The sequence below is a fragment of the Stegodyphus dumicola genome, chromosome 10 (genome assembly GCF_044657685.1).
Source record: "Stegodyphus dumicola isolate Sdum_Otavi_A_Nest chromosome 10, ASM4465768v1".
NCBI lineage: Eukaryota > Metazoa > Arthropoda > Arachnida > Araneae > Eresidae > Stegodyphus > Stegodyphus dumicola.
Window position 1 is genome coordinate 89,560,688 of NC_140777.1, and position 26,517 is coordinate 89,587,204.

The 26,517-nt window shown below is 33.4% G+C and overlaps 1 protein-coding gene and 1 long non-coding RNA gene across 3 annotated transcripts in view; both read left to right on the plus strand.

Moving 5' to 3' along the window:
• The first annotated feature begins 2,064 nt into the window (after positions 1–2,064).
• LOC146995015 (uncharacterized) overlaps positions 2,065–26,517 on the plus strand; it is a 217,788-nt gene continuing 193,335 nt past the window's right edge. The window contains exon 1 of the long non-coding RNA XR_015043480.1: positions 2,065–3,163. This is a non-coding gene — a long non-coding RNA (uncharacterized LOC146995015). The remainder of the gene's footprint in view (positions 3,164–26,517) is intronic.
• LOC146995016 (THAP domain-containing protein 10-like) lies at positions 20,537–23,036 on the plus strand. 2 transcript variants are annotated; one of them, XR_015043460.1, is made up of 3 exons: positions 20,539–20,837; positions 22,523–22,681; positions 22,813–23,036. XR_015043460.1 is itself a non-coding variant. In XM_085825221.1 (2 exons), exons 1-2 carry the CDS (start codon positions 20,685–20,687, stop codon positions 22,568–22,570), a joined length of 201 nt encoding a protein of 66 aa, XP_085681347.1. In that variant the 5' UTR covers positions 20,537–20,684; the 3' UTR covers positions 22,571–22,806. The 2 variants fall into 2 exon arrangements, 1 of the variants encoding a protein (XP_085681347.1); XM_085825221.1 differs by lacking the exon at positions 22,813–23,036 and having other exon boundaries at positions 20,537–20,837; positions 22,523–22,806.

Below are 26,517 nucleotides of genomic sequence, written 5' to 3' on the forward strand. Positions count from 1 at the left end.
GAAAATACTTTCTAAAAAAGACTTCTGCCACACAGGAACACTGCGCGCCGGTATCCAGGAGTGCGGTGGCCGGGATATTATTTACCAAGACTTCAATCTTCGGAAGAGATAAATTTTTCACCATTACTGTATTTAACTTGTAGGAAGAGGGGTTTTCGTGGCCTTCGGATTTCCGCACCCTCTCGTCAGCAGAAATCCGTTTTAGTTTAAATTATTTTTTCTTTCGGTGCTTTCCTTCTTTCTGCACTGGCCTTGAGACTTTTTTCCTGGGTTGCTATTGAACTGTCGACGTTCGCCGGCTGTTTTTGAATGCTCGGGTTTCCTTGCCCACTGATTCGCTTTTTCTCCGTAGCCATGTGCTTGAGTTTGCTGTAGTCTTGGCGTACCAAATTGGTTTCGCTGTTGATATTGGCGTCTTCTTTCGACGTCCGCCGTTCTTCTACTTTCAAACTGGATTGCTAGCTCAAATAATTTTTCCAGTGTAGTCGGATTTCTCAATTCAATAAAGTCTTGCACTTGGGGTAGTAACCTCGGCAAAATCACTTGAATTATTTCAGGATCCGGACGGTTTCCATACAAGAGCTTGAAAACGTGAATTTTTCTTAAAATAAAGCTCGAGAGGTTTTCGATTCTTTGTTGATATATACTGAAAAGTTCTGTTTCTAATTTCGCACGATCCCTTACAACAGGGAAGGCTTTTAGTAGGGCAGTCTTGAAATTTTCGTAGGTATAGGTGGGACTTCCTGCTTGACCCAAGAGACTTCTGCCGATACATTTGAACCAGTTAAGCGCTTGGCCCCTCAAAGCGCTGGTAGCTAAGGTAACTTTTTGAAACTCGTGCACGGGGTAGAGCATGAAGTGGTCATCCAATTTTTCCAAAAAACTGGTTACCTGTGAGTTTCCATTAAACGTTGCTTCTGGTTTCATCGAAGCGCGCATGGTCTGGACAATATACCCAAATCCTTCCAGGGCGGCAGCTGGCATTTCTGGATTCTGAGCTGTTTCTGCAGGCAGCACAGGTTCTTCTTGAAACTCGGCCATGGTTATTCTTCGTCGGGCGCCACTATCAGGTTCAATGTTTCTTCTAACCTTCTTCGGAAACATACAATGACCTGACTAGAACAGAGAGCTTACTAAAGCTATGTTCACTAATTGTAGTAAGTAGACAGGATACAGACGAAGGGTATACAAAACCCTTTATTTTTTTTTCTTTATATACAATGACTTCCGTACTTCGGAATACAATGACCCTCCACTCGGGGTCTAACTTAAAAGATATCAAAATAAAACTAAACTCTAATTTAACTTTAGAATAAGATTGGCCTTATAATAACAGGAAGCGTATGTAGCACAGAGACTGTGAACACTACAATACGTTTAATTTATCAAGAGGATTAAAACCTCTGGCCTGGAAGGCAAAGTAGCAACTGCGTAACTTCTAAGGTAAGCGGCCTGCTTCGAACTCACGGCTTCCTCTCTTCTGCTTGGCAAAAAGGCCACACTTAAATACTTGGCGTTCGCCAGACAACTTTGCATAAACTCCTTCACGCTTATAATTCTGGCCGGAAGTAGAAAATAAGAAGTGATAGTAAAGATTTAAAATAAAATAAACGTTAGTAAAACTTAAGATCCTTACAACTTTTTACAACCATATTTATTTATTATTTTCACTATTTAGTGATTTTGTTTTTCACAATCTTATCCTATCGACTGCGCCGATTTGCACCTCGCGCCGTTTCAACTCCGAGGCGGGTTCGGTCATTTCTCATGCACTCGCTATAATAGGAAAATAATCTCCATCAGCTTTGAAATTTTATCCACTAATTTATTAAACAATACACAATAAAACAAATACCACTACTATATATTTAGCTTAAGTTTTCTCTTTGCACACGGCATGTCTGCCGGTCCAACCGCAAAAGTCACAAGTCTCGTATTCTTCCCACCAGCTTGCCCCCACTCTGTTTTCCGGCGTAACTACGTCCCTTCCTTTAACCGTCTTTCGCCCCTCGAGGATAAAATGTTCTGGAAACGTCTTTCGCTAAGGGAAGGAACATCACAATACCTAGCTGAATATCCTGAAACGAGCTTTTTTATCATTTTAAATTTTAGAGTATTTTACAGTATATTTTGTTACGCATAGTAAAATTTAGCACTGATTATAATCAAAAGCTCATTTCGGCAAATATTTGGAAGCGTAGTAAATAAGGTATAAAAATTTCAGATACCTGTGAGCAGTAGTTCTTGAGAACAGGTACTACATCGAGTATAAAAAATAACGTTCGGGGGAAAAACGCGATTTTATGTAAAAATTCTCAATTATCAAAGTATTCAATGACAAATTAAAGCTAGATTTTGTACAGTCCTAATTTTCATAGAGATTAAAGAACGGTGTTTTAAGAAAGCTAAAATTGTAGAGAATTTGAAAATGCAAATATCAGAAATCCTCATTTTATGAAATGTTTTGGCTTTCAACACCCCTTCAACTATTCTATTCTTTAAAGTCCTTTTTCTTTTTTTTCTATTCTGGTAAAACTTGATATATAAATTTAATTCTTTGTCTTTTAATTTTTAATTTTATATCTCTGGTCGCATTTCTCTTTAACGATTAACATTTTGCAATTGGCTTATTATTATTATATTAAAATTATGCGAAATGAACAAACAGTAAATAATGAGATGCTCAATTAAAAACAAATACAGATTTAATGATAAAAGGGAAATTTTTAATGTCATTACAAACAAGATTTCAAGGGGTTCAAGAGGCCGTTGCCTAAAAAAAAAAGAAAACAATTCGTCGTTTCCGGAAGAAATGAAACTTTAAAAAATATTTTCGTTGTCACAAAAATCAAACTTTTTGAAACATTACGTTATTCAAACTCTTACGTCACTTCCGAGTGTCACGTTATCTAAGATGGCATAGGTTTCGGCTACGTCACCAAGCCTCTGGCATCTCCTGAGGGCGGTTGGTTACTACACCTGTACCAACGATAGTGAACTTCCGGTGATATCCTTCTGTCTGTACCTGAATGAAACTGGCTCTATTTGACGGCACACTAGCGAAACACTAAAAAGTCATGATTTAAACGACGATGATTTGAATAATTTAACTGGAATTTTGAGGACGACAATTTAGATTAACTGCTGATGATTTTTTATTTAGGTGATCGTGAGTATATGGTTTAGTGATGAAGAGTATGAATAATTGAGTAGGATGATAATAAAACTTTAGGTGATCGGGCTTTGTATCTAGGTGAAGTTCTTTTATTCTGACGACGACTTCAATGATGATGATGAAGATGATACATAGGATGGTTTAGAATGACTGATGTGATTTGGGTGATGATGGTTTATCTTATTCTGACGATGATCATGGTGACGCAATATACATGATGGTTAAAATGACGATGTGTATTAAGTGATAATAAATATTTAGATGAATTTGATGGTGACATAGTTTTGACTGATGACGATTTTATAATTGATGTGAGAGTGATTTATATAATAATTTAGAGGAGTTAGACAATGAAGACGATGATTAAATGAGGATGAAGAAGATGATGATTTGGTTGATATTGCTTTCTATTTAGATGATCTGAAAGATTATGATTTATCTATCTCGACGATGATAATGGTGATGATGACATATACGACGGTTTAAACTGAAGGTATGATTTCGATGATGATGATTATTTAAATGATGGTTTTGAATTATCTGGTGATAATTTTATAATTTCTTTCTTGGTTATTCAGATAACAATTTTGATGGTGAATTAGAAGGTTGAGGTGATGAAGACGATGATCAAATGAGAATCATATTGTTGATGGTGGTGATTTAGATGATACTGCTTTTTATTTAGTTGATTTGAGCTATGATGATTTATCTTAATTTGGCGATATTTTCAATGACGATGATGATGATAATATATATATGATGGTTTAACATGAAGATGTGTTTTGGGTAGTTATGCTTAGTTAGATGTCTTAGATTAGCAGATGATGTTGATTGGATTTAGAAGGAAATTTATATAGATGATGATTTTAATGAGTTAGATATTGATTTAGATGAAGGTATATTCATTTGATAATGATTATTTAAACAATAAGAGGGTCGTCCGAAAATTTACTTTGCCGTAAACCATAAAAAACAAAGTCTTATTACCTGGAAAAACTTATTGCAAAAGATACAGCTATATTTCTGCTACTTCTCAGCATAAGAAACATCGGAACTATACCAATTGTCATAGCGTCGGTTACCTATTTCCATTAGAGTGTCATAGAAGTCTGTCGCCTGGGAAGAAAGGCATCCCGTCACATTTGTCTGCAACATTTCACCTGTAGGAAAGTGTGCCCAGACAAGAACGTCTTCAGGTGCAATAACACGTGGAAGTACTTAACAGCAAGATCGAAGCCACAGAATGGATGGTCAGACATCTCCCAGCGAAACGTCTGCAACATATATTTTGTGGAATTCCCCGTATGCGTCCGATGTTGTCGTAGGACACCACAACACCAGCACTGAGCATCCCAATTCATTTGTTCTGAATGGCTCTTCAGATGTTCTCTAGTAAAGCGCAATAAAGATCAGCTTTCACCGGAGCACCACTCGCCAATACGTCAATGAGCAGAATGCCTTTACTATCCCAGAATACCGTGGACTTCAATTTCCGTGCATAGACTGAGGATCGTCCGGCGCGTGGATCCTTGTGACGCCAATCAATAGTGAGTTGCTGTTTTCTGTGGTGAAGTGAGCTACCCACATCTCATCACCTGTAACGATTCTGTTAAATTGCGTTCAATAAACTGATTTATGTATCTGCTGCCTCTAGTTCTTTGTGTTTAAGTTTAGAGTATTCGAAATGGAACTCAAATACAATCAATCATATATATAGATTACATATCAATTCATATACTTGAATTAAATACATATTTACTTACCGGCCCGAAACTTTCTTAAGACGTTGAGCGCGGCGCCGGTCTCTGGGGACCGACAGTGAACTTTCCGTGTGGCCGGCGTCGGTCCCTGGGAACCGACACTGGAATTTTCGTTTGCCTGGCGTCGTTCCACGGAACCGACAGTATAAGTTAAAAAATAAATATAGTCTCAATGAAATGTGATCAAATTTAGCATTAATGAAATGTATTGAAACATTCTAAACAAAAATACGGCTTAGCTTTAAGGCTTAGCTCGCTGCCGGCTGAACGGAAAGGACAGCAAATTCGGCGCCGAACTCAGCGTGTTAATTAGAAAGCTACCGCTCGGCCTTAAAAACGCACAGCAGTTTGGTTTAAATAACCATTGATAACACTATTCTATAACGTTCTTTCTATAACGTTCTATAACGTATTATTCTATAACGTTCTTTGTACGTTAAAGTACATATAGGACAAGAGTGTGCAAGGAAACTGATATATAACAAATTTATTTAATATTTTTCATATAATAAGGATAATTTCAAACTGTAAACATAATTCTAAAAATCCATGACATTATCGAATTGAGACCTGTTTCGATGTCAGATATATCTCGTAATGAAATCTGAAATTTTTTGAAATTTAACAACTAATTTTTCGAGGTATTTGACAGTCCAATCTGTATAAGTTTCATTTATTTGTTTAAATGTTTGTAAAGTGTTATCACAGATTTTCATAAAAAAAGGGTGTGAGAGATAAATGATAAAATTGATAGATAGAAATGGCGGGAATATTATGCATTTGTTCAGAAACATAAACGTAGTATTTGTGAGATTTCTCGCACAGCCAAGTTATAATTGTTTTGTTAAATTCTTTTTTTTTTTTCATATTTAATTCTTTTAAATTAATTTCTCAAAGTTTGTCATAATTTATGTGACTCAACTAGGTACGAAAAATTGATTCGGAATGTAAAAGAAATATATGTATTCTGTAACATTATTTTTTGTAAAGTTTAATTTTTTTTAATTAACAAGGTCTGTAACCAATGTTTGCACTTATTTAATGCACGGAGTTCCAAGCAATTTCACTCATCATCCTACAAGTTGCAATAAACACAAAAACACTACTCTGAAAATGAAATATTCTAACAAGGATTGTAAAGCCAAAGGCATATAATTAGTCTCCTCTGTATGCTCAGATCATTCAATATGATTTCTCTCACAGCTTATAGATTTTCAGATGAGTTACTCACGTTCGTTTTTAATGGTAATCAAAATAATGTAAAACTGCAATTAAAAAGATTAAAATTTCGACAAATTGACTAAATGAAAAAGATATTCGCTGGTCGCTTAAAATTGCTTCAACGGTACCTAGTTCCAAATTGCAAGACGGGTATTCCACACACGGATAATCGAGAATTAGTATAACATTCTACAGCAAAATAATGCAAATTCCTGGTTTTTTTCATATAATGCATTCATGCTGTCAGATTTCTTATGTCTAATCTTATAATATTATTGTAAAATTACTGCCGGTAGAAATCATTCCTTGAAAATGAAGGCCCCTTGCCACCTTCTTGATGCCTAATTTCAAATGGATAATTCAAACGTGGCCAAAGGAGAAATATTAAAATTTTCAAAAATTCGTGTTTACGGTTTTTTAATACCTAGATTTACCACTGCTAACTAATATTATGATATAATAATATATTAATAATTAGTCAAATGAAATTTATGTGGCTTCGTGTCAACCACTTGGTATTTTTAACGCTGTGTTTGAGCAAAAACAGAATATTGTTTATTAAGCTATAATAAACATCCTACAGTAACATTTAGTTATTGTACATTGTTTTTTATCAGCACTTACGAGCTGAAGTTTCGTCTTATTAAACTATCCATATTGGTGTTTTTCATGCTCCTATATTGGCAGACGTACTAGGAAGTTTCATAAATGAAAGTTTTCTCTTTTGGTGGGATAGTGGCTGTGACCTATACATCGAGCATTCATTGCTGGACAGTACGTGTATAATTACAGATAGATAGAGATAAGTAATTAATAGAGTATTTGACATATGTAAACTCATCATTCAGATCTTCGAAAGTGTTCAAATAGTAAAAACACGATACCGTATGCTTTCACCACTTCACTTATGATGTATACTATGCCCATATGAGGTACTTCTCCCTGTTAGAGTTAACTAAACCTTAGCTATTGAAATATAGCATTTTCAAATTCTTTCCATTTGAATTTAACATGAATAATTTTACTCTGATCTCTCTCTTTCTTTTCTGTTTGTTTCTTACTTCTAGCCATTTATATCCAGTTCTATATCTTCTACTTGTGCCTCTGATATTTAATGTAACGGCATTTTGCTTTAGAGTAAATAGATTTAAAATAATTAAAAATTACATTCCTATTTTCAAAATACTTTTATTAATATTTCAAGGTAAACATTTTGATATTCGTCAAATGGAACTCGAAACTAAAATTTAATTTTTATTAAATCTTTAATCTATTTCCAGCACTATGCATAAAAACGACCTTTCTTGTTAAAATAACGAAACTGATTTCAGGTTTACTAGTAATGAATCAAACTACAAATTGCTTAAATGACATTTTTCAGCTCTCAGAATACATTCCATTTAACTATGCAGTAAATCGAATGATTGTTTGCAGTTAACAATATGTAAAAAGCTGTTTGGGCCCGGTCGAGAAACAGGTGGTTTACATCTGGAGGAAACGAATGTTTGACAATGTCTATATACTATATATAAACTAATAATTAGAAACTTCCGCGTAATGCCCTTATGAAATAATTCACTGTATATTAGAAAAGTACGAGAAACAGACGCATATTTTTTCGAATGAAAAAAATCGAAAAATTATGTGCTCACTAAAATCAAAAATCTCAGGCGAACAACAAATAAGGTCTTGTAAGGCCTTATGTGTTGTTCCTTATAAGTTATGTGAATTTCCTTATAAGGCCTACTAAAATATACACACTTTTTGCTGCTGATCATTTAAATTTATTTCTTCGAATTGCTTTTTCAAACTTGAATACCCGATTCCTAAAAGAAAGTTGCTGATTTTGAAATTACGTATACTGCACAATTTTGGTCGTGCGTTTATGAATTTTTTCTAATTTTATTTCTTTATTAGCGGAAGTACCCGATGTCAATTAAGTTAGATTGAAAGCAATGTATCTAACAACAGAGAGAACGATACCGTTGTAATCCTTCTCTAACGATGTAAAAAATACGATTCATAGTTATACATTTTTCAGTCTGGTGCGATATGCAACCCCACATAAAAAATTTCGATAGAAAAATATAATTCTCTCTCATTGTATCAGAAGCAATGTCACTCAGCTTTTAGTGATTTTCGTCTTTCTAATCAAATGGCCATAACAGCTCAAGTTCCATCCAATATTTCACCTATATTCAAATTTAGTCGATTCAATGTCGCAAAATATTTATCATAATTGATCAGAAATCAATAACGCAAACAAACAAACAAACACACAAACAGACATTCTTCTTTATATATATAGGTTATGTAAAATTTACAAATTTTTTTATTAACAAAATGTACGAGTTGCAAGCGAGCAGTAGCAACACATTTCGAAATAAAACAATTCTATCTCCAACGCCCGAGACTGTTACCACTAGGAAAAATGAGTGCGAAAATTAGAACTTTCAGAATTTTTAATTAGTATTTTGGCTCATGAAAGTGGTTAAGATGAGAATAGTCGAAATGGCTTCCCTCGAATTTTCGGAATCGGGAATAACGTATTTAATATTTGGGAAAGCTATTTTTATTTCATCTTTTATCTATTTTCGTATTTTAACAAACTCTAGGATTTGAAACAGAGCAATGGTAACAACTTTCGAAATAAAGCAGATTTTCGTCTCCAGCTTGCGAGACTGTTGTCACTCGGAAAATGAGAAAGAAAATTATCGTTTTTCCGAGTTTTTAATTTATAGCTCTGATTTTAGCTACTTTTTTTTTTTTTTTTTTTTTTTTTTTTTTTTTTTTTTTTTTTTTGAGAAAAGTGACGTCGACCTATTCCGGGACCGATAAAAGAATTGTAGAAAGTTTGGTGGTGATAGCTATAGTAGTGACCGAGTTATGAGAGGACAAACACACAAACTTTCTTCTTTATATACTATATAGATAACAAGTATGAAACTTTCCCAAATGTAAGTATACGAACCGCGAGACTGTATTAAAATTTGGATTTACTTATTTGTCAAAAAAGAATTTTTTTAAATATTTGACATCGCCAAAACATGAATATTTTCGTGATTTAAAAACATTTCGATAACTGGAAGTATATTACTACAAGCAACGATTGCAAAAATAAAGGTCGTGTAGGGACTTTTAAGCCGGATAAAGGATGTTGGTGTACATATACGTGAGCATATATATATACGGTTGGTACAGCTAACCTGCAATATAAAGAGAGAAGCAAGCCTACTCTTTAGAAAAATTTCAATATTCTTCGGCTAATCGTTTTTGAGTTATGCGAGATACATACACACATATATTATATCTACATACATACAGAGAACACGAAAAAATCCCTTTTGAATGCATTATAAAATATACTATGAAAAGGAAGAAGTCTTTATTCTGTCCGTATGAGATGTCGCACAATAATAATCCAAATGGATTCAGATATGGACAAAATGGATATTTCCACTGAAATGTGATACTTGAAAATTTTCGTGATTATAATACTTCCTTTATATTGTTGCGTGCGTACGGGTTCGTTATGAAATGAATGCACAAGTCCGATGAAAAATGAACAAAAATTTATTATTATCACAACAAAAATGCTTAAATTTTCTCAAATTATCATGCAGTATTACAATATCTCGCAGTAGTTATCTTTTAACTACTCAAATGTCCAATAGAACGTAATTCAAAACAGCTAAAGAACGCTAATCCGCGAATTCGCTACAATCAACAACAGTAGTTTTCTAAACAACAACAAACTAAACAACTACTACAAACTAAGATGTTTTCCTCCTTTTATAAGATTTTAAAATCACGCGCTAGAATTTTCCAGCACTTTCTCGAAATCAAAAAGAGATATTTATTTATTTAACGCACGCGCTCTTATATTTTTAATTTTTTTTTTTTTTTTTTTTTTTTTTTTGGCTTAGCTTTCTTTTAATATTCGTCACGCGCTGCACTGCGCGAGAAATAAAACCATTTAATTTATAATTGAACTAACATTAGCTTTTTAAATACCAAATTCGTAACACTGCCCCCTTCCCAAGGACTGCACGTCCCGGGCAGTACAATCCCTGGACAGGAAGCTAAACTTACAACTGTGGCATAAATGCAACTGAAGCATAAACATTACATTACAATATCAAACAATATAAACAATAAATGCAATAACTAGCTTAAACAAATCAAATGCTATCAAATACTAAATACAAAACAAATACTAAATACAAATCAAATACTAAATACAAATCAAATACTAAATACAAATCAAATCAAATACACATTTATAAACAAAAAAGACCATGGTCTGATACTATTTACAATTATTTACATTACGTACTATGGCCATAGTAATGAGCTAACCTTTCGTAAGAGTTCGAAGACTCACGGATCCGAACCACGACGTCATTCGTGTTCAGCACTGTATATGGACCATCCGAAGGTGACTGTAATTTAGGGCTCAGTCTTTTTCGTTGAATTGGGTTCCAAAACCAATTAGAAAGCGAGAAGAAAATTTTACAAAATATAACAAATACGAACTAGCTTTGTAAGTCTGCAGACCGGAATGCGATTTTTAATAACATATTTTCATTAATAAAATAATAGTAATGACTAATTTAATGAAATAATAATAATAATATTTATTACCATTAGATGATTAGAATGAGATTCAATACAATTAGATTTTGAGATGAACGTACAGCAATAATAAAGCTTTACATAACAATAACAGAGATTTAAATCTGCTTTTTTCGATAATTTTGTTATTATAATATAAAAATCAAAATCCGAGATACATTGGTTGCGTTTAATAATTAATTTTAACAAATATTACATTGGACTATCAGGCAAAGAAGGTATATCTTTAACGAGAATTTTTCTTTGTAAAATTGGCTTTTGTTTATGTTAGCCGAGAAAAAAATTCGTGACTTATACATGCAATCATCAAAAGAATTTTGAGAACAGTTTTAAATGTTCATGAAGAATTAATTATACGTCAATTTCTTTCCATAGGTAGAAATTTCGTCTAAAACTATCGTTATATCCAAAAGTTGAAGTCTATTTCATTTTCAACGAATATTCTATTTGCACATAATATATTTTCTAATTTATTTTAGAAAGAGTAATCTTTCACGTTTTCAAAAGAATAAGGAAATATTGGGTGTTGATACCATGTAGTAAATTTGTTTTTTATATTTCTTCCAGTAATGAAAACGATTACCCTGCAATATTTTCAAAGCAAAATTAAGAAAACCGTTTACGCCAAATTTTGCATAAAGTATCTTCCCGTGTATATTTTTATTTAAAGTGTGGAATTTTCTCTTTGAAAATATCAAAAATCATGAAGAGCAAAATTAATTCATGAGAAATAACTTTGAAATGCAATAATTCCATTGTAATATGACATAGTGGATAAAAGTGCAATAGAGTTTATTTATTCACAAATAATCCCCCTCATATGCGTAATTTATGTACTGTCGATTGAGAAATATAGGTTAGTAAATTAAACCGGTTAATTCAATACTTTTCCTTTATCAATATTTTTACCTGCTCTTCAGTAAAGCGGTAAAGGTGGCTGAACACTTATAGCTCGCTTGGATTTGAATCCCGGATAAATAGTTGGATTCATGGTTTTTGTGTAACGTAAATGCAAGCCAGCTTCTCTTAGAAAGTCCTCCGCGAAGACATAACTCCCCTTATACAGGTAATCGTTGGGTGCTTTGATGTAATTCAGTAAGCGAACAAATTAATCCAATCAATACCGAAGAACGGGTTGATTACATGTGGAGTTTTCCACCAGGAATGTAAATGCGAGCAAGTTTCTCTTAAAAAGGTTTACACGAAAGCATCCATTCCCTTAAGCAGATAGCGTTCGCGTGCTTTTCCGTAATCCAATCCTAATTTTCATACATTTAGTAGTAAGTTGACATACACCTTATTACAGACAAAATAACAACTTTTTTAAGATATTTTTTTATCAACTTGTCTGAATTCTCTCTATCTCTTGAAGAGTATAAGAATTTCAGCAAATAAAACTAGCCAAAATTTTATAACATCTAACTGATGTTTTGATTCAGTTTACAAGTAACGTCAGCTTTACTGATAATTAAATATTTTTTGGCAGATCTCATCCTAAAAGAGGGTGTAAAGATAAATTGATTTTATTTAATTTACAATCAATGAAAATCATTGAAAGCAATCACTGAATGAATGAAAATCAGAAAAACTATTATGCATACAATTGTCTCTTATTTATCTCCTGATAAATCAGACAAAATTGCCTGCATAATAGAAGCACTTTGAAAGAGTTGACAGTTCTTAAGGGTTTTATGCACTCCACAAAACAATGTCAAAATAAAATCTTATTATTCATAAGTATGAAAAGGAAGTAAACGAGTAAACGATAAAAACGGTTTTACCTATTTTCTAGAAGGGCATTAAATCTAAAATATTAATCTATTCTTATTTGTTATGATTAAAGAACATTAAATATGGTAAGCTTCAAGAGCGTGCAAAATCGCTGACGTTTTAATCATAGCAAAAGTCAGTACTAAAAAAAATAGCATTAAAATTATGAGACAGATTGAGAAAGAGATGGCCTCTATTTAATTTTCACGTATATTGGCGAGAGACGAAACCTGCGGTTTTTGCCAAATGTAGCTAAACTGATAAGAAGAGGGAAATAATGCGTAGCCAGCGGCTACTCTGAGCAGCAACAATGGACCACCCAAAGATCTACAGATAGGCGATTCTCTAAAATGGGGAGGGCATGGATGGTATGACAGTAATGCCGGCGTCTGAGAAAGTCATTCTCCTTGTACAACTGCTGTACCAGCCGGCTTCGAGAGGTTAATCGCATTTACGTTTACTCGGCTGGAGAACTCAGTAAAGGACTTCTTACCACAATGCCCACAGTTGGATAATCTTCGGTTTCTGGCAAGTACTATCTTAGCTGGTAAAAGGCAGCAGACCAACAATAAAGTGCTATTCACATTCAATGTTCCCATGTTTAGCTATTGTCTATTTTGCCTTTCTGCTCACTTTTCGAATATTTGATTTTGAGTGAAACGATCGTTAAGATAGTAGGTGCTTTGAAATTTATAATCATTCATCCTTTGGTATTTAATTAGGAAAATTCTCATCGGAAGACTCAGTGTGAAAGTAATTCAGCTAACAGGGAAGTACTGCTATATGCGGTAGAATTACATTTGCATAAAGGTATAAAACCGGCCCTTTAAAAGAGCTTCAACGTTTTCATATGAACGTGTATTTCTGTTGAAATTCAACTAGTTGCATAAGCACAAATCTTCATAATTTATTTTGAGATGGTGGAAAAACAGTGCTGATGTGTTATCAAGCTGAAAAAAAAAAAAAAAAAAAAAGGGGGGGGAGGGGAAGGACTGTGCTATATCTCCCGTTCTACTGGGCCGATTGACAAAATTCAAACTGCGTTTTTCATGTCTCGAAAGCGCGACTTAGGAATATATTAGATTTACACATAGCACTATTCTAACATAGGCATCTAACATAGGCATGTGTTGAAATCTTACTCCAGCTTTGGATTAGCGTGAAACGTGATTGTTTACAAGCTCTTTTGCGATTTCTAAATTTCTTTTGACTTTTTTGAAGGTGTTTTTATTATAACATTGCAGTTCTTGTTTAGTATTTTTATCACCTGATAATTATGGAAAATTGTGAGGAAGATGTAAAAAATAAAAGATCTTATATTCATCGACCAAAGAAAAGAAAGTTCCAGGGAAATCAGCATAATGATACAATGAATAAGAAGTGTGGTGTCAGTTCTTCGTTTAAAAAATTAAATAGTGACACTGTTTTGCCACCAAGAGATAAAGATAACTTTAGAGCCTAATTTTAGTGGTTATAGACTATTTGATTTGGATATCCTATTTCAATGTATTGAAAATAATTTATGTTGTAAAATTTGTAATGTTCATTTAAGTGAACTATTTCATCATGGTTTAAGCTCAAAATTTGAGTTACTATGCTCAAAGTGTTCATGTAAAAGAACTTTCAGAAACTCTAATATGATGGGTGTCCGAAAAAATATATCAGAGCTAAACAGAAGATTTACGTATGCAATGCGAACTCTTGGTCAAGGGAAAGCTGCTATGCAGAAATTCTGCTGCGTTATGGATCTCCCTCCTGTGATTGCACATCGTTCTTTCAAATTCGTCGTTAAATGTGACTGTAAGTGGAGACGGTACGTGGAAGACTCGAGGACATACGTCTTTGGTTGGAGTCTGTTCCGTAATAGGGTCAGAAAGCAACACAGTAATCGATACAGAAATACTGTCTTATATTGCAAAGGTTGCGAGTCATTTCTAGGAAATGGCGTAAGTGAACACAAGGCCTGTTTGGGGAATAATGCTGGTTCTTCAGGAAAAATGGAAATGAATGGAAAGATAAACAATTTTTCATGTTCCATGGAAAAAAGAGGTGTAAAATATACTTCTTATATTGGTGACGGTATCAGGTTCAATGTTCTGTCTTACTTTTTTCGGGAACATGCAAGGACCTGACTCGGAACAGAGAGCTTACTAAAGCTATGTTCAATAACTCTGGGAAGTAGACAGGATACACAAGAAGGGTATACAAAACCCTTTGTTTTCCTCTCTTTACAATAATTTCCGTACTTCGGAATACAAAGACCCACTACTTGTGGTCTAAACGTAAGAATATAAAAATATTTAACTAAACGCTAACTTAACTTTGGAATAATAAACGTGGAAGATTGGCCTTATATTAGCAGGAAGCCGTATGTAGTACAGAGAACTGTTAACACTACAATACGTTTAAAAATTATCACGAAGATTAAACCTCTGGCCTGGAAGGCAACCAGCAACTGAGTAAAACTTCTAAGGTAAGCGGCCTGCTTCAACTAACTCCATCCTCTCTCTCGCTTGGCAAAAAGCCACAACTTAAGTACTTGGCGTTCGCCAGACAAATTTTGCATAAATAAGTTAACGCTTTTAATTCTGGCCGGAAGTAGAAAATAAGAAGTGATAGTAAAGATTTAAAATAAAATAAACGTTAGTAAAACTTAAGATCCTTACATACTTCCCGCCAGTGTTAATTAGTTTTAAACTGAGGTCTAAAACGACCTTGTTGAAAACATTTAGCTCTAGAATCTAACGCGAGGCCAATCTTTTACAAACATTTCTCACTAGAAACTAGAAATTAAAAAAAAAAAAGAAATTTGTTTTTACAATAGCAGCTCCAAGGACACGCAATTTTTCATCTGTACTGCATCTAAACAGGAGCTTTTATTCAAATCTGGTTCCTTCCAGAGATCTGGAAGGAAAACTAGTTTAATGAAATGTTACACAATGAAATGGCAAGTAACATGCATATTTATATTTCTCTTAACATTCTTATTTCATTCATGACTATTTTAATTATCTCTCCCCGTGCTCTCTGACATGTGTTGTAAAAGAACACCAAACACGAATGTGTTTATGTATACGTGTTCAACACTTCCTCCTACAATCAAAACCCTAACGTGTTAAAAATTCAACATACCAAGACCTCGTAACACACCCTAACTTCAACTCTAAACCCTGAGGTACTATTCTGAAAGTGGCTAACTCTGAAGTGTAGCGTCAGAGAGCCTAACAACATTCATTCAACCTTTAACACATATTCACCATGATTTGGTCTTTTTACAGTAACACGAATAAAAAAAATTTTTAACATTACTTTCACTTTTACCATATCACGGTATTTCTTAACATTTAAAATAACAGTTCACATTGTATATAAGAACATATTAACATGCCGTTAATTTTACGCATTTGAAGACATACATTAGTAGTACATTGTTAACTTCTATTCTTTTCAAATCAAGTGCTAATTCTTCTACATTGAAATACTACATTTCAAAAAGTCTTTCAGACTAAAACTTCTTTCTTGCCAGAATGTTTTAAATAAAATTTATACAATAACTTTTACAATATTTAAGTCTTTACATATTCCTATTATACATCAACTTTTGTTTTACGCGCGAGTAATTGAAAAACATAATACCAAAATCGGTAACAACTCATTTCTCGCCTTTTTGGCGATAAAGGTAGACCTCGCATGACGTAAAACTTCTTGAAATCTGCCACTTGCAGTAAGAATGAAAGATTAACTTAAGTTTGCAAAGTAACATAAAATTTTACTTATCTTTGTTATATTCGGACATTCTTTTCTGAGCCCAGTCCTGGAAGGTAGCGCAGATTCTCGTTTGTTTTATCCTCCTTCTTGTGCGGGCTCGCCCTTCAGGGCCTTCCTCTAGAAGCTTTCTTTTTTCTCCAGTTCGGTCACCCTTGAATACCTTCTTTTTCGCCGCTGCCTGTGGTCTTGGCCGTTTGATGGCAGCTGGTCTTGGCGGAACCGGGAGAATCCTTTCGCGTTCCTGCTTGGACCTCGTTGCTGGCCGTTCAAATTTTCCTTGTAACTTTTCCTCCGCCGCTGGTGGCCCTTCCGCAGTTCGGCGACATTTGCTGCAGAGAGTCCTGTCGGATGAGTAGATCTTCCGTTTTAGAGCCGGATTATAGTTGCCGTCATTTCTCCTGGCTCTCTTTGCATACGTCGTCCTTCTCCCTTCTTCATTCTGGGGGTGTTCGTGAGCTCTCTTTTCTGGACGGTGGAACGGCTTCCTTTTCTTGTTACCTTTAATTTTCCCGCGGGGAAACTTTCCTTTCACTTGCTCCTGCCTCTTAATGGCTTGCCCTTGTACTTGTCGTTGTTCCACCTCTGCAGCTTGTGCCCGCCGTGTCTGCCGTGCCGGATCCTGCAAAAGATCTGTAAATATTTGCATTTTATTACGATCATAGTAGGGTTTGATTTGATCAATGTTTGCAGAGCAGGTTTCACCATTCCTGGCTTTTAACACAACTACAGCGTGAGTTATTTTTTCTATGACATATGGTCCTTCAAATCGTGGAAAAAATTTGGCAGTTTTATCTTCTGGTGCTGAAGAAAGTGAATGCTTAATTTTTAACACTTCATCCCCTACTTTATAAGTTACTCCCCGTCGTTTCAAGTCATAATACAGCTTTTGTTTTCTCTGTGCTACTTCAGTATTCTTTTTTGCTTCTTTAATTAGTTTTTCTATATCACCCATTTTAAATTCTGGGGCTCTTTGTTGCACATAAAATAATTTATCTAACGGCGTTATAATCTTTCTGCCTAAAAATAACTCAGCAGGAGTTTTACCCGTTGTATCATGTTTTGCGGTCCTAAGGGCGAAAGCAAATTCATTGACATAGTTATCCCAGCTTTTATGAAAATTGTTAACATAACTACGGATAATTTTCACTATATTTCTATTCACCCGTTCCGCTATATTTGATTGCAGCCGATACGGGACCATTTTTAAATGACGTATGCCCAGTTTTTGGCACATGTCTTCAAATACATTACTTACAAATTGAGGACCATTATCCGATATAACTTTTAGGGGCGCTCCGTATTTTAAAATATATTTATTTAAAATAGAATCAGTAACTAATTTCGGGGAGGCTCGTTTTAAGGGAACAATTTCGGTCCACTTACTAAAATGATCAACCATAACAAGGAGATAGCGACTTTTATTTAACTGACTTTTTGGGAAAGGTCCCAATAAATCGATGCCAATTATTTCATTTGGAAATTCGAATTTAATACTATTTAGAAACCCGGCATGGCGGAAATTAATATAATTAACTGCTTGACATGTTGAGCAGGACTGGACATACGCCCTTGTTAACTTTTGCAGTTCAGGAAAATAGACTGCCTCGCGTACGCGTTGGATAGGTTTTCGAATACCAGCATGAGAAGCTAAAGGGCTGTCATGGAGCTCCTACAGGATATTTAATCTAAGACTAGCTGGGATAACAGGTCGAAATTCGTTGTTGGAATTCGTAGTTTTTGTATAAATTAATAGACCATCTATTAGTTCGTAATGGGCCGCCCTGTTTCTTATCGCCACAATACCTTGGTGGCTAAAATTTTCAGGATCCTTTAAATACTCATAAATGCTTCCAAACTCAGGATCCTTACCCAGTTCGGTTATTACAGTTTCTCGGGAATTTATTGTACATGCTGTGAGCATTGCCACCTTTAGAGTATTACCTTCTTCATCTATTTTAAGTTTCTGACCGTCGTTTTAGAGCTAAACTGAGGACGGCGGAGGTCACGGATTGTTTTTGAAAGTGTACGTAATAGATATTTTAATTTCTTAAGATTTGTGAAAAACTCGAGTATTTCGCTATAGAAATAACGCATTTGATGCTGACGATTCTACATTATTTATTTATTCTACATTACCAATGCCTTAATTAAATTTTAGTGAAAATAATATATTTGGTGTCTTCCTATTTCACATATAAAGAAGGGGTACATACTTTTAATTTAAAATTGTAATTTTTAAACTAATGTATATATCAATGTACTTCATTTCATGTTTTGATGAGTAATTTATAAATTTTGCATTTTTATGTTTTAAATTATAATGTATTTTCCTCTACTTTTATTTGAATTTGTAGTGTATAAAAATGTAATACATTAGACATGCATTAAAGAATACGCAGTATATAATTCAAACTATGCACATCCTAAATTCAACATTTACATTAAATTGCTTTGAGTAAAAAAAATTATTTAAGTAGTTTTAACTGTACCGATATCAATGTCAATTTCCAATAGTTTCTAGAATCTCCTGTATAAAACAAGTTCAATTCCTGTATAATTTTCGGTTAAATTCTTGCCAATATTATAATGCAAGATTTGTAATTAGTTATCAGATTTTTTAATGTGGTCTACTTTTAGATATTACATCAGTCTTGTGTATATTTATTCAGATCTAAAAAGTGCTTAGTTTTGGTTTTATGTAATTGCGGCAAAGCCTCGAGGGCTATCTGCCTAAAGTGAGGGTTGCCTTCGTGGAGGACATTCTAAGGAAAACTAGCTCGTATACACGTAACACATGGGGAAAACCACGAAAACGTCCATGCAACCAGCCCGTTCGCGGGATTCCAACCTTGGACCGAACTTCTAGTGTTCAGCGATTTTACCGGCTGCTGGTGGGATCGATTTAAAAATGGTATAAATATATATGTACTGCAATTTCTTCCACTGCATCTGTTAATATATTTATACAGTTACATATATTATATATATATCTAAAACAGATTTTCTGTGCCTTAAACTTCCATGCTTCTGGAAGTTACCAATGATATATGTCATTGCATTGGTAATGACAGATACATTGGTAATGACGCCCATGCGTCCAGCCCGTTTGCGGGATTCGAACCTCGGACCGCACTACCAGTGTTCGGAGATTTTACCGCTGGGCCACTAGTGGGATCGACTTAAAAAAGGCATAAATAGGAATATGTACCGCAATTTCCTTTCACTGCATGTATTAATATATATTTATAATGCATTTATATATACATATATTTATTTATTTAAAACAGATTTTGTATGCCTTAATTTTTTTATGCTTTTGGAATTTACGAGAAATATGTTGGTAATGACAGATATATTGGTTATCAGAGATATGTTGGTAATGCAACATACCCGTTCGCAGTATTTGGACCTCGAACCAAACTACCAGTGTTCGGCGATTTTACCACACGGTCACTGGTTGGATCGATTTAAAAAGGGTATAAATAGAAATATGTATTGCAATTTCCTTTCACTGCATATGTTAAAATACATATATATATATATGTGTGTGTGTGTGTGTGTGTGTGTGTGTGTGCAAGATAATATGTTTTACAATTTAGCTATAGTTATTTAATTTTACTTCCTATTACTTTTGTTAAAAGTTTGTTATGTTTTTACTCACTGCTTATTGGTATCTACGATACATAGTATATTTGTAGCTGTGTGATAGGTATAATTCCTGAATAAATAAAATTATTGATATAATCATGGATTGCTAAAAATTAAAATTTTGTTTTATTCAAATTCATTAGGAATATTAAACACGCATTCGCAGTGCTATATTTCAATGATTTGACTTATGACGTTGTTGCATAACCTTTTCAGACAAAATAATGTATTTTAAACATAAAATTCCTGTTAACAAATAGTTTACGAACATGTAACATTTTAGAAAATTTCCATTTTGCAAAAGATCATACGTAAATTTATGTTTACCTTTCTTCACATACCTGAAGTTTTGAAAAGGCCATTTCTTTCTGCGTTTAAAATATCCATTAATGTTCCCCATTTCTTTTTTCCATACTCTTTACTAAATCCAGCAGCGTATTTTTTCGAAAAATTTCACCATTTACTCGAACTCGATTTTTTTTTTCTACCGCCATCCTCAGTAATAAGCACGTGCGAAGCAGCCCGTTTGACAACAAACTACCCCCTTTCCCTGAGCCTGGAGCAATGTAGAGGTGAGATAGACTGGTTGGCTTAAGGCTCCTATATACCAGGCTGAATCATCAGGCATTCGCTATCCCAAGTGGGAGATTAAATGGCGGCTGTGTAGTTACGGTGCAACAATTTTTTGTGTTTTTTTTTTGTGTAAAATGGGCGGATGTGCAGCTATTAATTGTTCAAATCATTCACGGAAAGGTCATACATTGGTAAAATTTCCTAAAAATGAAGAAAGAAGAAAAATATGGGTAAATAATTGCCGAAGAGACAATTGGAAACCTGGTCCAAGCGCTGAAATTTGCTTAGTAAGTATAATGTTAATTACGCCTTGATTTAGAGTTTATATCTTCTCTGATGTTTATAATGTGTAAGTGAAATTCTTGTGTACAATAACCTAAGTATCTGCTAATTTCTGTAATAATAGCTATAATTAAATTAGTCTAGGGTTAATGTACCCGTCGCCAAACATCGCCAATGTGGATGTTTTGAATGTGGAAAAGAAATTTCTCTTCTAATATAAAGCGCAAATTTTGTTTTCCTGTGCTAATTGTGGAAATTATACTAATGTAACATGAAAATCATTAGCATATTAAAATTTATTAAAAAACAAATCATAATTTGGAAAGTCAAGATAAAATCTGAATGTTTGCTAAAGATATATGTAACATTATACTATAGTTGCAATATCGTTGGAATGATATATAATTTTTTTCTTTATTTTATAATCACTATTGTTAAAAAGTTAGATGAGTTTTTTATGCATGGTGCCCACTAATGTTTCTTGGTTAAAATAACTTCCAGAATTTTGACATTGACATCTGAAGTCAATAGAATAAATTGAATAGTATGAGACAAAATATATATAATCTGACTTCAATAATTGCAAGTACCATATATTTATAATCACAGTATTATACAATTTGGCAATGGAGTAAAGATTTAGAAATGAATGCAGAACATTCAAATAAGCACAGAAAACTTGTGAAACTGCATGTGTATTTTTCAAAAATAATTGTAGTGTTTTTAATGCATGTGTAGTGTTTAATGCATGCATAACAATCAAATAAATCTGCCTATAATGATGAATTTCAAAGGCCAAGCCAAAATCCTTTCATGAATTTGATACTTCTAAAGAATGTGATCTCGTCAAATTAAATCCTCATGACATTGATAAACAGTTATTACTGATATGTGTTACAAAGCAGATTTTTATACATGATAAATAATATTTTCTGAAGCGTTATTTTGTGTTGCCATCTCTAAATAAGAAATTGCCTACAAATTCAGAAAGCTACTGAACTACGTTCTAGAGTTTTTAATAACTTTAATTGGATATGTCTGTGGGGATGTAATTTAAAAAATTGTCGTTTAAACTGGCCTTGATGCTTTTTAAAATGCATGTTGGCACTGTGCTTCGAAATTAGGCCTATGTTTTGAATGATTAGAGAATTAAAAATTAAATATTTCAATTAAAGCAATAAACATTACTACAATTATAACAAGAATCATAGTCTGCTCTAATTATAAATGTATTTATCGGCCTAGTATCTTAAAAGTTGGGTGAAGTGAACTCATATTTTCTTATCTATTGTAAGAGCACTATAGCAAGAAATATAAAGTTTTATTTTAGTTGTTTTTAATTTTATAGCAAAACACTACTTCATTTAATTTTTGGATAATGATCTAAAGAACACTTTAAATTATAGGCAAAAAATAAATATTGGATAATTAAATTCTGCCCAAGCTTACAGGATGCTGCTGCTGATATGTTAGACATGGTTTGTTTATTGTTTCAGTTTTTTATAATACTGGGCCTAATTTAATTACCTGCATATTTATTTATTGCCTATACTTACTTACAGTTCATGCTTGCTGCCTTTGGCACAACCTCACTGTGTGAAACACTTTTCTCACATTTCTTTCGTGTGGTTTGTTTTTTGTACTTTTATTTATTTTGTATACTTTTTTTTATTACTTTATGTATTTACAGGATCATTTTGAGGAATCTCAATTTGAGTCACTATGCAAAGATAGTTAAAAACTAAGAAAAACTGCAGTACCAACACTCTTTAGCATTCCAAATCCACCACCATCTGTAACTGACAAGAGGATAAGAGAAGTAAGATGTCCTAAGCCAAATACTGAAGTGGTAAATTATTTAATATTCTCCAAAAAAATTGTTGAAAAAATCATTGTTATTACAAATATATTAATTCAGTCAACCATTGTTTAAAAAAATAATCACAGCATAACATGTTTACTATTTCTTTTTGAATTTAGGAAACTCTACCTGCTTCAAATGAAGAGTTGTTAAAAAAAAATAGAATTCCTTGAGCAGCAGCTTCAAGAAAAAGATGCAAAATTGACATCATTTTTGTCCAATGAGCAAGTAGGAACCCTTGCTGTGCAGTCAAAAAGGAACTGGTCAGAAAAGTCCATTATAAAAGGACTGAAGATGCGATTTGCTTTGAGCAAACATGGATATAATTACCTCAGAAGTACTGGATATCCAGCACCATCGTACATTACCTTGAACAGGAGGATTAGGGACATAAAAATTAATTTCGGCATTTTAGAAAATTTGTTTTCTTTTCCTCAAGACAAAAGTTCATTCATTGGATGCTCTTGATAGGAACTGCTGCCTTTTAGTTGACGAAATGGAAATAGCTTCATATCAAGATTTTGATACATCGTCTAAGTCATTCATTGGAAATGTTACGTTAGGAAGCTAAGCATTACACTATTGTAATGCTTAGAGGCCTTAAAACATCATGGAAACAGATTGTTGCCAATGAATTAACAGGGCCTTCAACATCAGGTTCTGACATGAAAGATCTAATTCATAGAACTGTAGTAGCAGCTACAGAAATAGATTTAACTGTAAGAGCCTCTGTTTCAGATATGGGAAGCAATAACAGAGCAATGTGGTCGTCATTGGATGTGTCTGTCTCTAGGAGAGATAGGAAGACAAATTACAACATTGGAGGACCTGATGTTTTCATTCACAGTATTGCAGATGTACCACATCTCATTAAAAATATGAGAAATACATTTCTTTCAAGTATTATAATATTACCAGAGGAATTTCGCCACCAGCATGCCTTGCCATCGAGGATAGTATCTTCAGTGTATGTGAAACGACTCTGGTCAAGTGAGATAGAAGCAGATGCTGCCCTGAGATCTCTACATCACTTGAACAGAGTTCATCTCTTCCCAACACACTTTTCCTCGATGAATGGGGCATCTGCTGTGCAATTGTTTTCTGTAAAAACAGCTGCTGCTATTGAAAAAGCAGGTATTTTACACCAAGTTGCAAAAGAAGCATTAACTTCTGCATGGTGGCTGAGACTTGTAGCAGAATGGTTTACAATTATGACTACAAGGCATCCAAAAAAAGGCATCACTATCAAAAATCAAGATGAGAAATTTAATATTTTATTGAAATTCATTCATGTGACTGAAACTGTTCAGTTTGGGAAATTATGGAAGCCATTTCAAACTGGCATTATTATGAGCACATTGAGTGTTGTGAAACTCTCAAAAGAATTATTTTCCGAGGGGTTTACATTTTTCTTACCAGGCAGGTTGACACAAGATGCGCTGGAAAATGCCTTTTCACAGATTAGACGAAAGTTGGGTGCAAAGCCTACTGCTTTGCAAGCCAAGAGAGCACTGAAATTAGTGTGCCTATCACAGTTCATTTCAGATATCAATAATCCAAATTATTGTTCTGAAAGTGACCACAGCCTCTTTGATGCTTCTGAATTAGAGGTTGCTATCAGAAAGGAGGTCTTGCATCCTATCTCCAATTCTGTAGTGCCATCTACCTCTTCTGCAGTGGCAGTGAAACGTCGCTTGCCCCCAGCTGTGGAAGAAAATGATATACATTACATCGCAGGAGCCATATATAATAAGTTGTTGAAAAAAAAAAGCATATGTGAAAATTGTAAAACAGCTATGACCATTTCAGAGGACATGCTGGAACCTGACATACCCGAGCATCGCACAATTCTTACAAAACATAGCAATAAAGGTGGACTGAAAGTCATCTCTTCAGGAATGTATCAAATATGTAGGGAAGCTGAACGAGAATTTCAAAAATGTAAAGATGTACTCCTTCGTTTACAATCAGCCATCACAAAAGAATTAGTTGAAAGAATAATTGATAAATGTACGCATGTGGCCATGCCAGAATGCTGTAATCTTAAGAAAGTAATTATTGATAATTTTTTTATTACTAGATGCAAAGGCCTTACACAGCATCTTATCAACAAAAGAGCCCATAACGTTTCATATTCATCAGCATCGGCCAATAAGAAACAAAAAGTAAAATAATTTTAGAAGGTATGTATGTTTTATATTAAATGATTTATGTGTTTTATGTAATATGTATTACTTTTTCCTAGGCTACGAGTATATAAATTTCTGTGTTTGATGTTATATATGTTACTTTCTGCTAGGCTATGAGTATATTATTATGGTATTATTTTCTTGTTTCTAATATATAGAAATATAGCATATTTTCCAGTATAAAATTTCAGTTCAGTTTTACTTAAAAGTATGGGAAAGCAGATTTGTTTCATGCATGATCTTTATAATACTGGTATGAAATGAATGAATTTTAATCTGTAAACAATTTTTTGTTAATATTGAAATGTGTTTCCTTGGGTACATTTTTAGGCACTTGTGGATCATGTCAGACAACATGCAATAGAAAAAAGATGTTCGTGTGCATAAATTTTCCCATTGTGTTACTTCATTTTATCTAAATTTCAAGGATAATTCTTTTCATTTTTATATGGCATGTTATCAGTATAAAGGCTAGTGAAAATAAATTGGTATGTGTATCTGTTTTTGAAGTGTAATGCTTAAATAAAAAGATGGTGTGTGTTTCTTCATTTAAATAACATTTCAAAGATAGTATTTTTCAGCGTTGTACTGTTTGTTATTTCTCAATGTAAAGGGTAACAAGAGGAAAAAAACTGGTATGGTACATCTGTTTTTTAAGCATGATAATTTTATTTATTTCTTTAGTGATGCATATATATATATAGAGAGAAGGTATTTGGTCCAACTGAAGTTATAATAAATCTAATTTTACTAGATCTCTCCCTCCCCTCAGGTGTTGAAAATTTTCAAATGCAGAAAGTTTATTTGCAGAATTAATTCATTTCTGATAAACTTATTATCATATAATTTTTTATATACCATGTTATTAAGTTACACGTATGACTACTGTGTAATAAACTTGTATTTAGGGCAAAAAATTTAACTGTTTTGCAGCTGGTGACTAATATCATATGCTTCTAAGAATATTACTTTAACTTTTTTCATAACTTTTGTATTTCAGGAACATGAAACTGTTATTTTGATATACTTAAATAATAAAAGTGTGTATCTGAATCAATTAATGGATACAAATATTTTACAGTTATTTTTAGAAGATATTTGCCATATCGCTTCTAATAATTCATAAAGTATATTAAAATATAGGTAAATAATTTGGTGCAGAATTCAAATTTAGGGTTTGAAATATAGTGAATCATGAGACTAAATGATTTTTATTGTCATGATTTGCCTGGGCTTAAGAATGTACTTTTCGCCCGGTGGAAATTGTCATCAAACTGTCCTGAACAGGCTTTTTGTTGATAATAACTTCCAGGCTTATCAGTACCTCCTTTTGAGTGGAGGGGTATACAAAATATAGTACCCAATTTAAATTACATTGTGATTGTAATAATATTGTGGTATTAAATAAGTGATTATAATTACAATTTAGATAATTGCTTTGTAATTATATTACATTGTATCTGTGAACTCTTAATTTCATTACTTTATGCAATTATGTTGTAAGTGCATAATCTAATTGCAATAATATAATCTATTCACAATTACAAAATAATTATAAATGCAGTTACATCTTAAATAGAGGCCATTTTAATACTTTTAAATTTTTGCAAGATAACTTCCCATTAAGGTTCATTT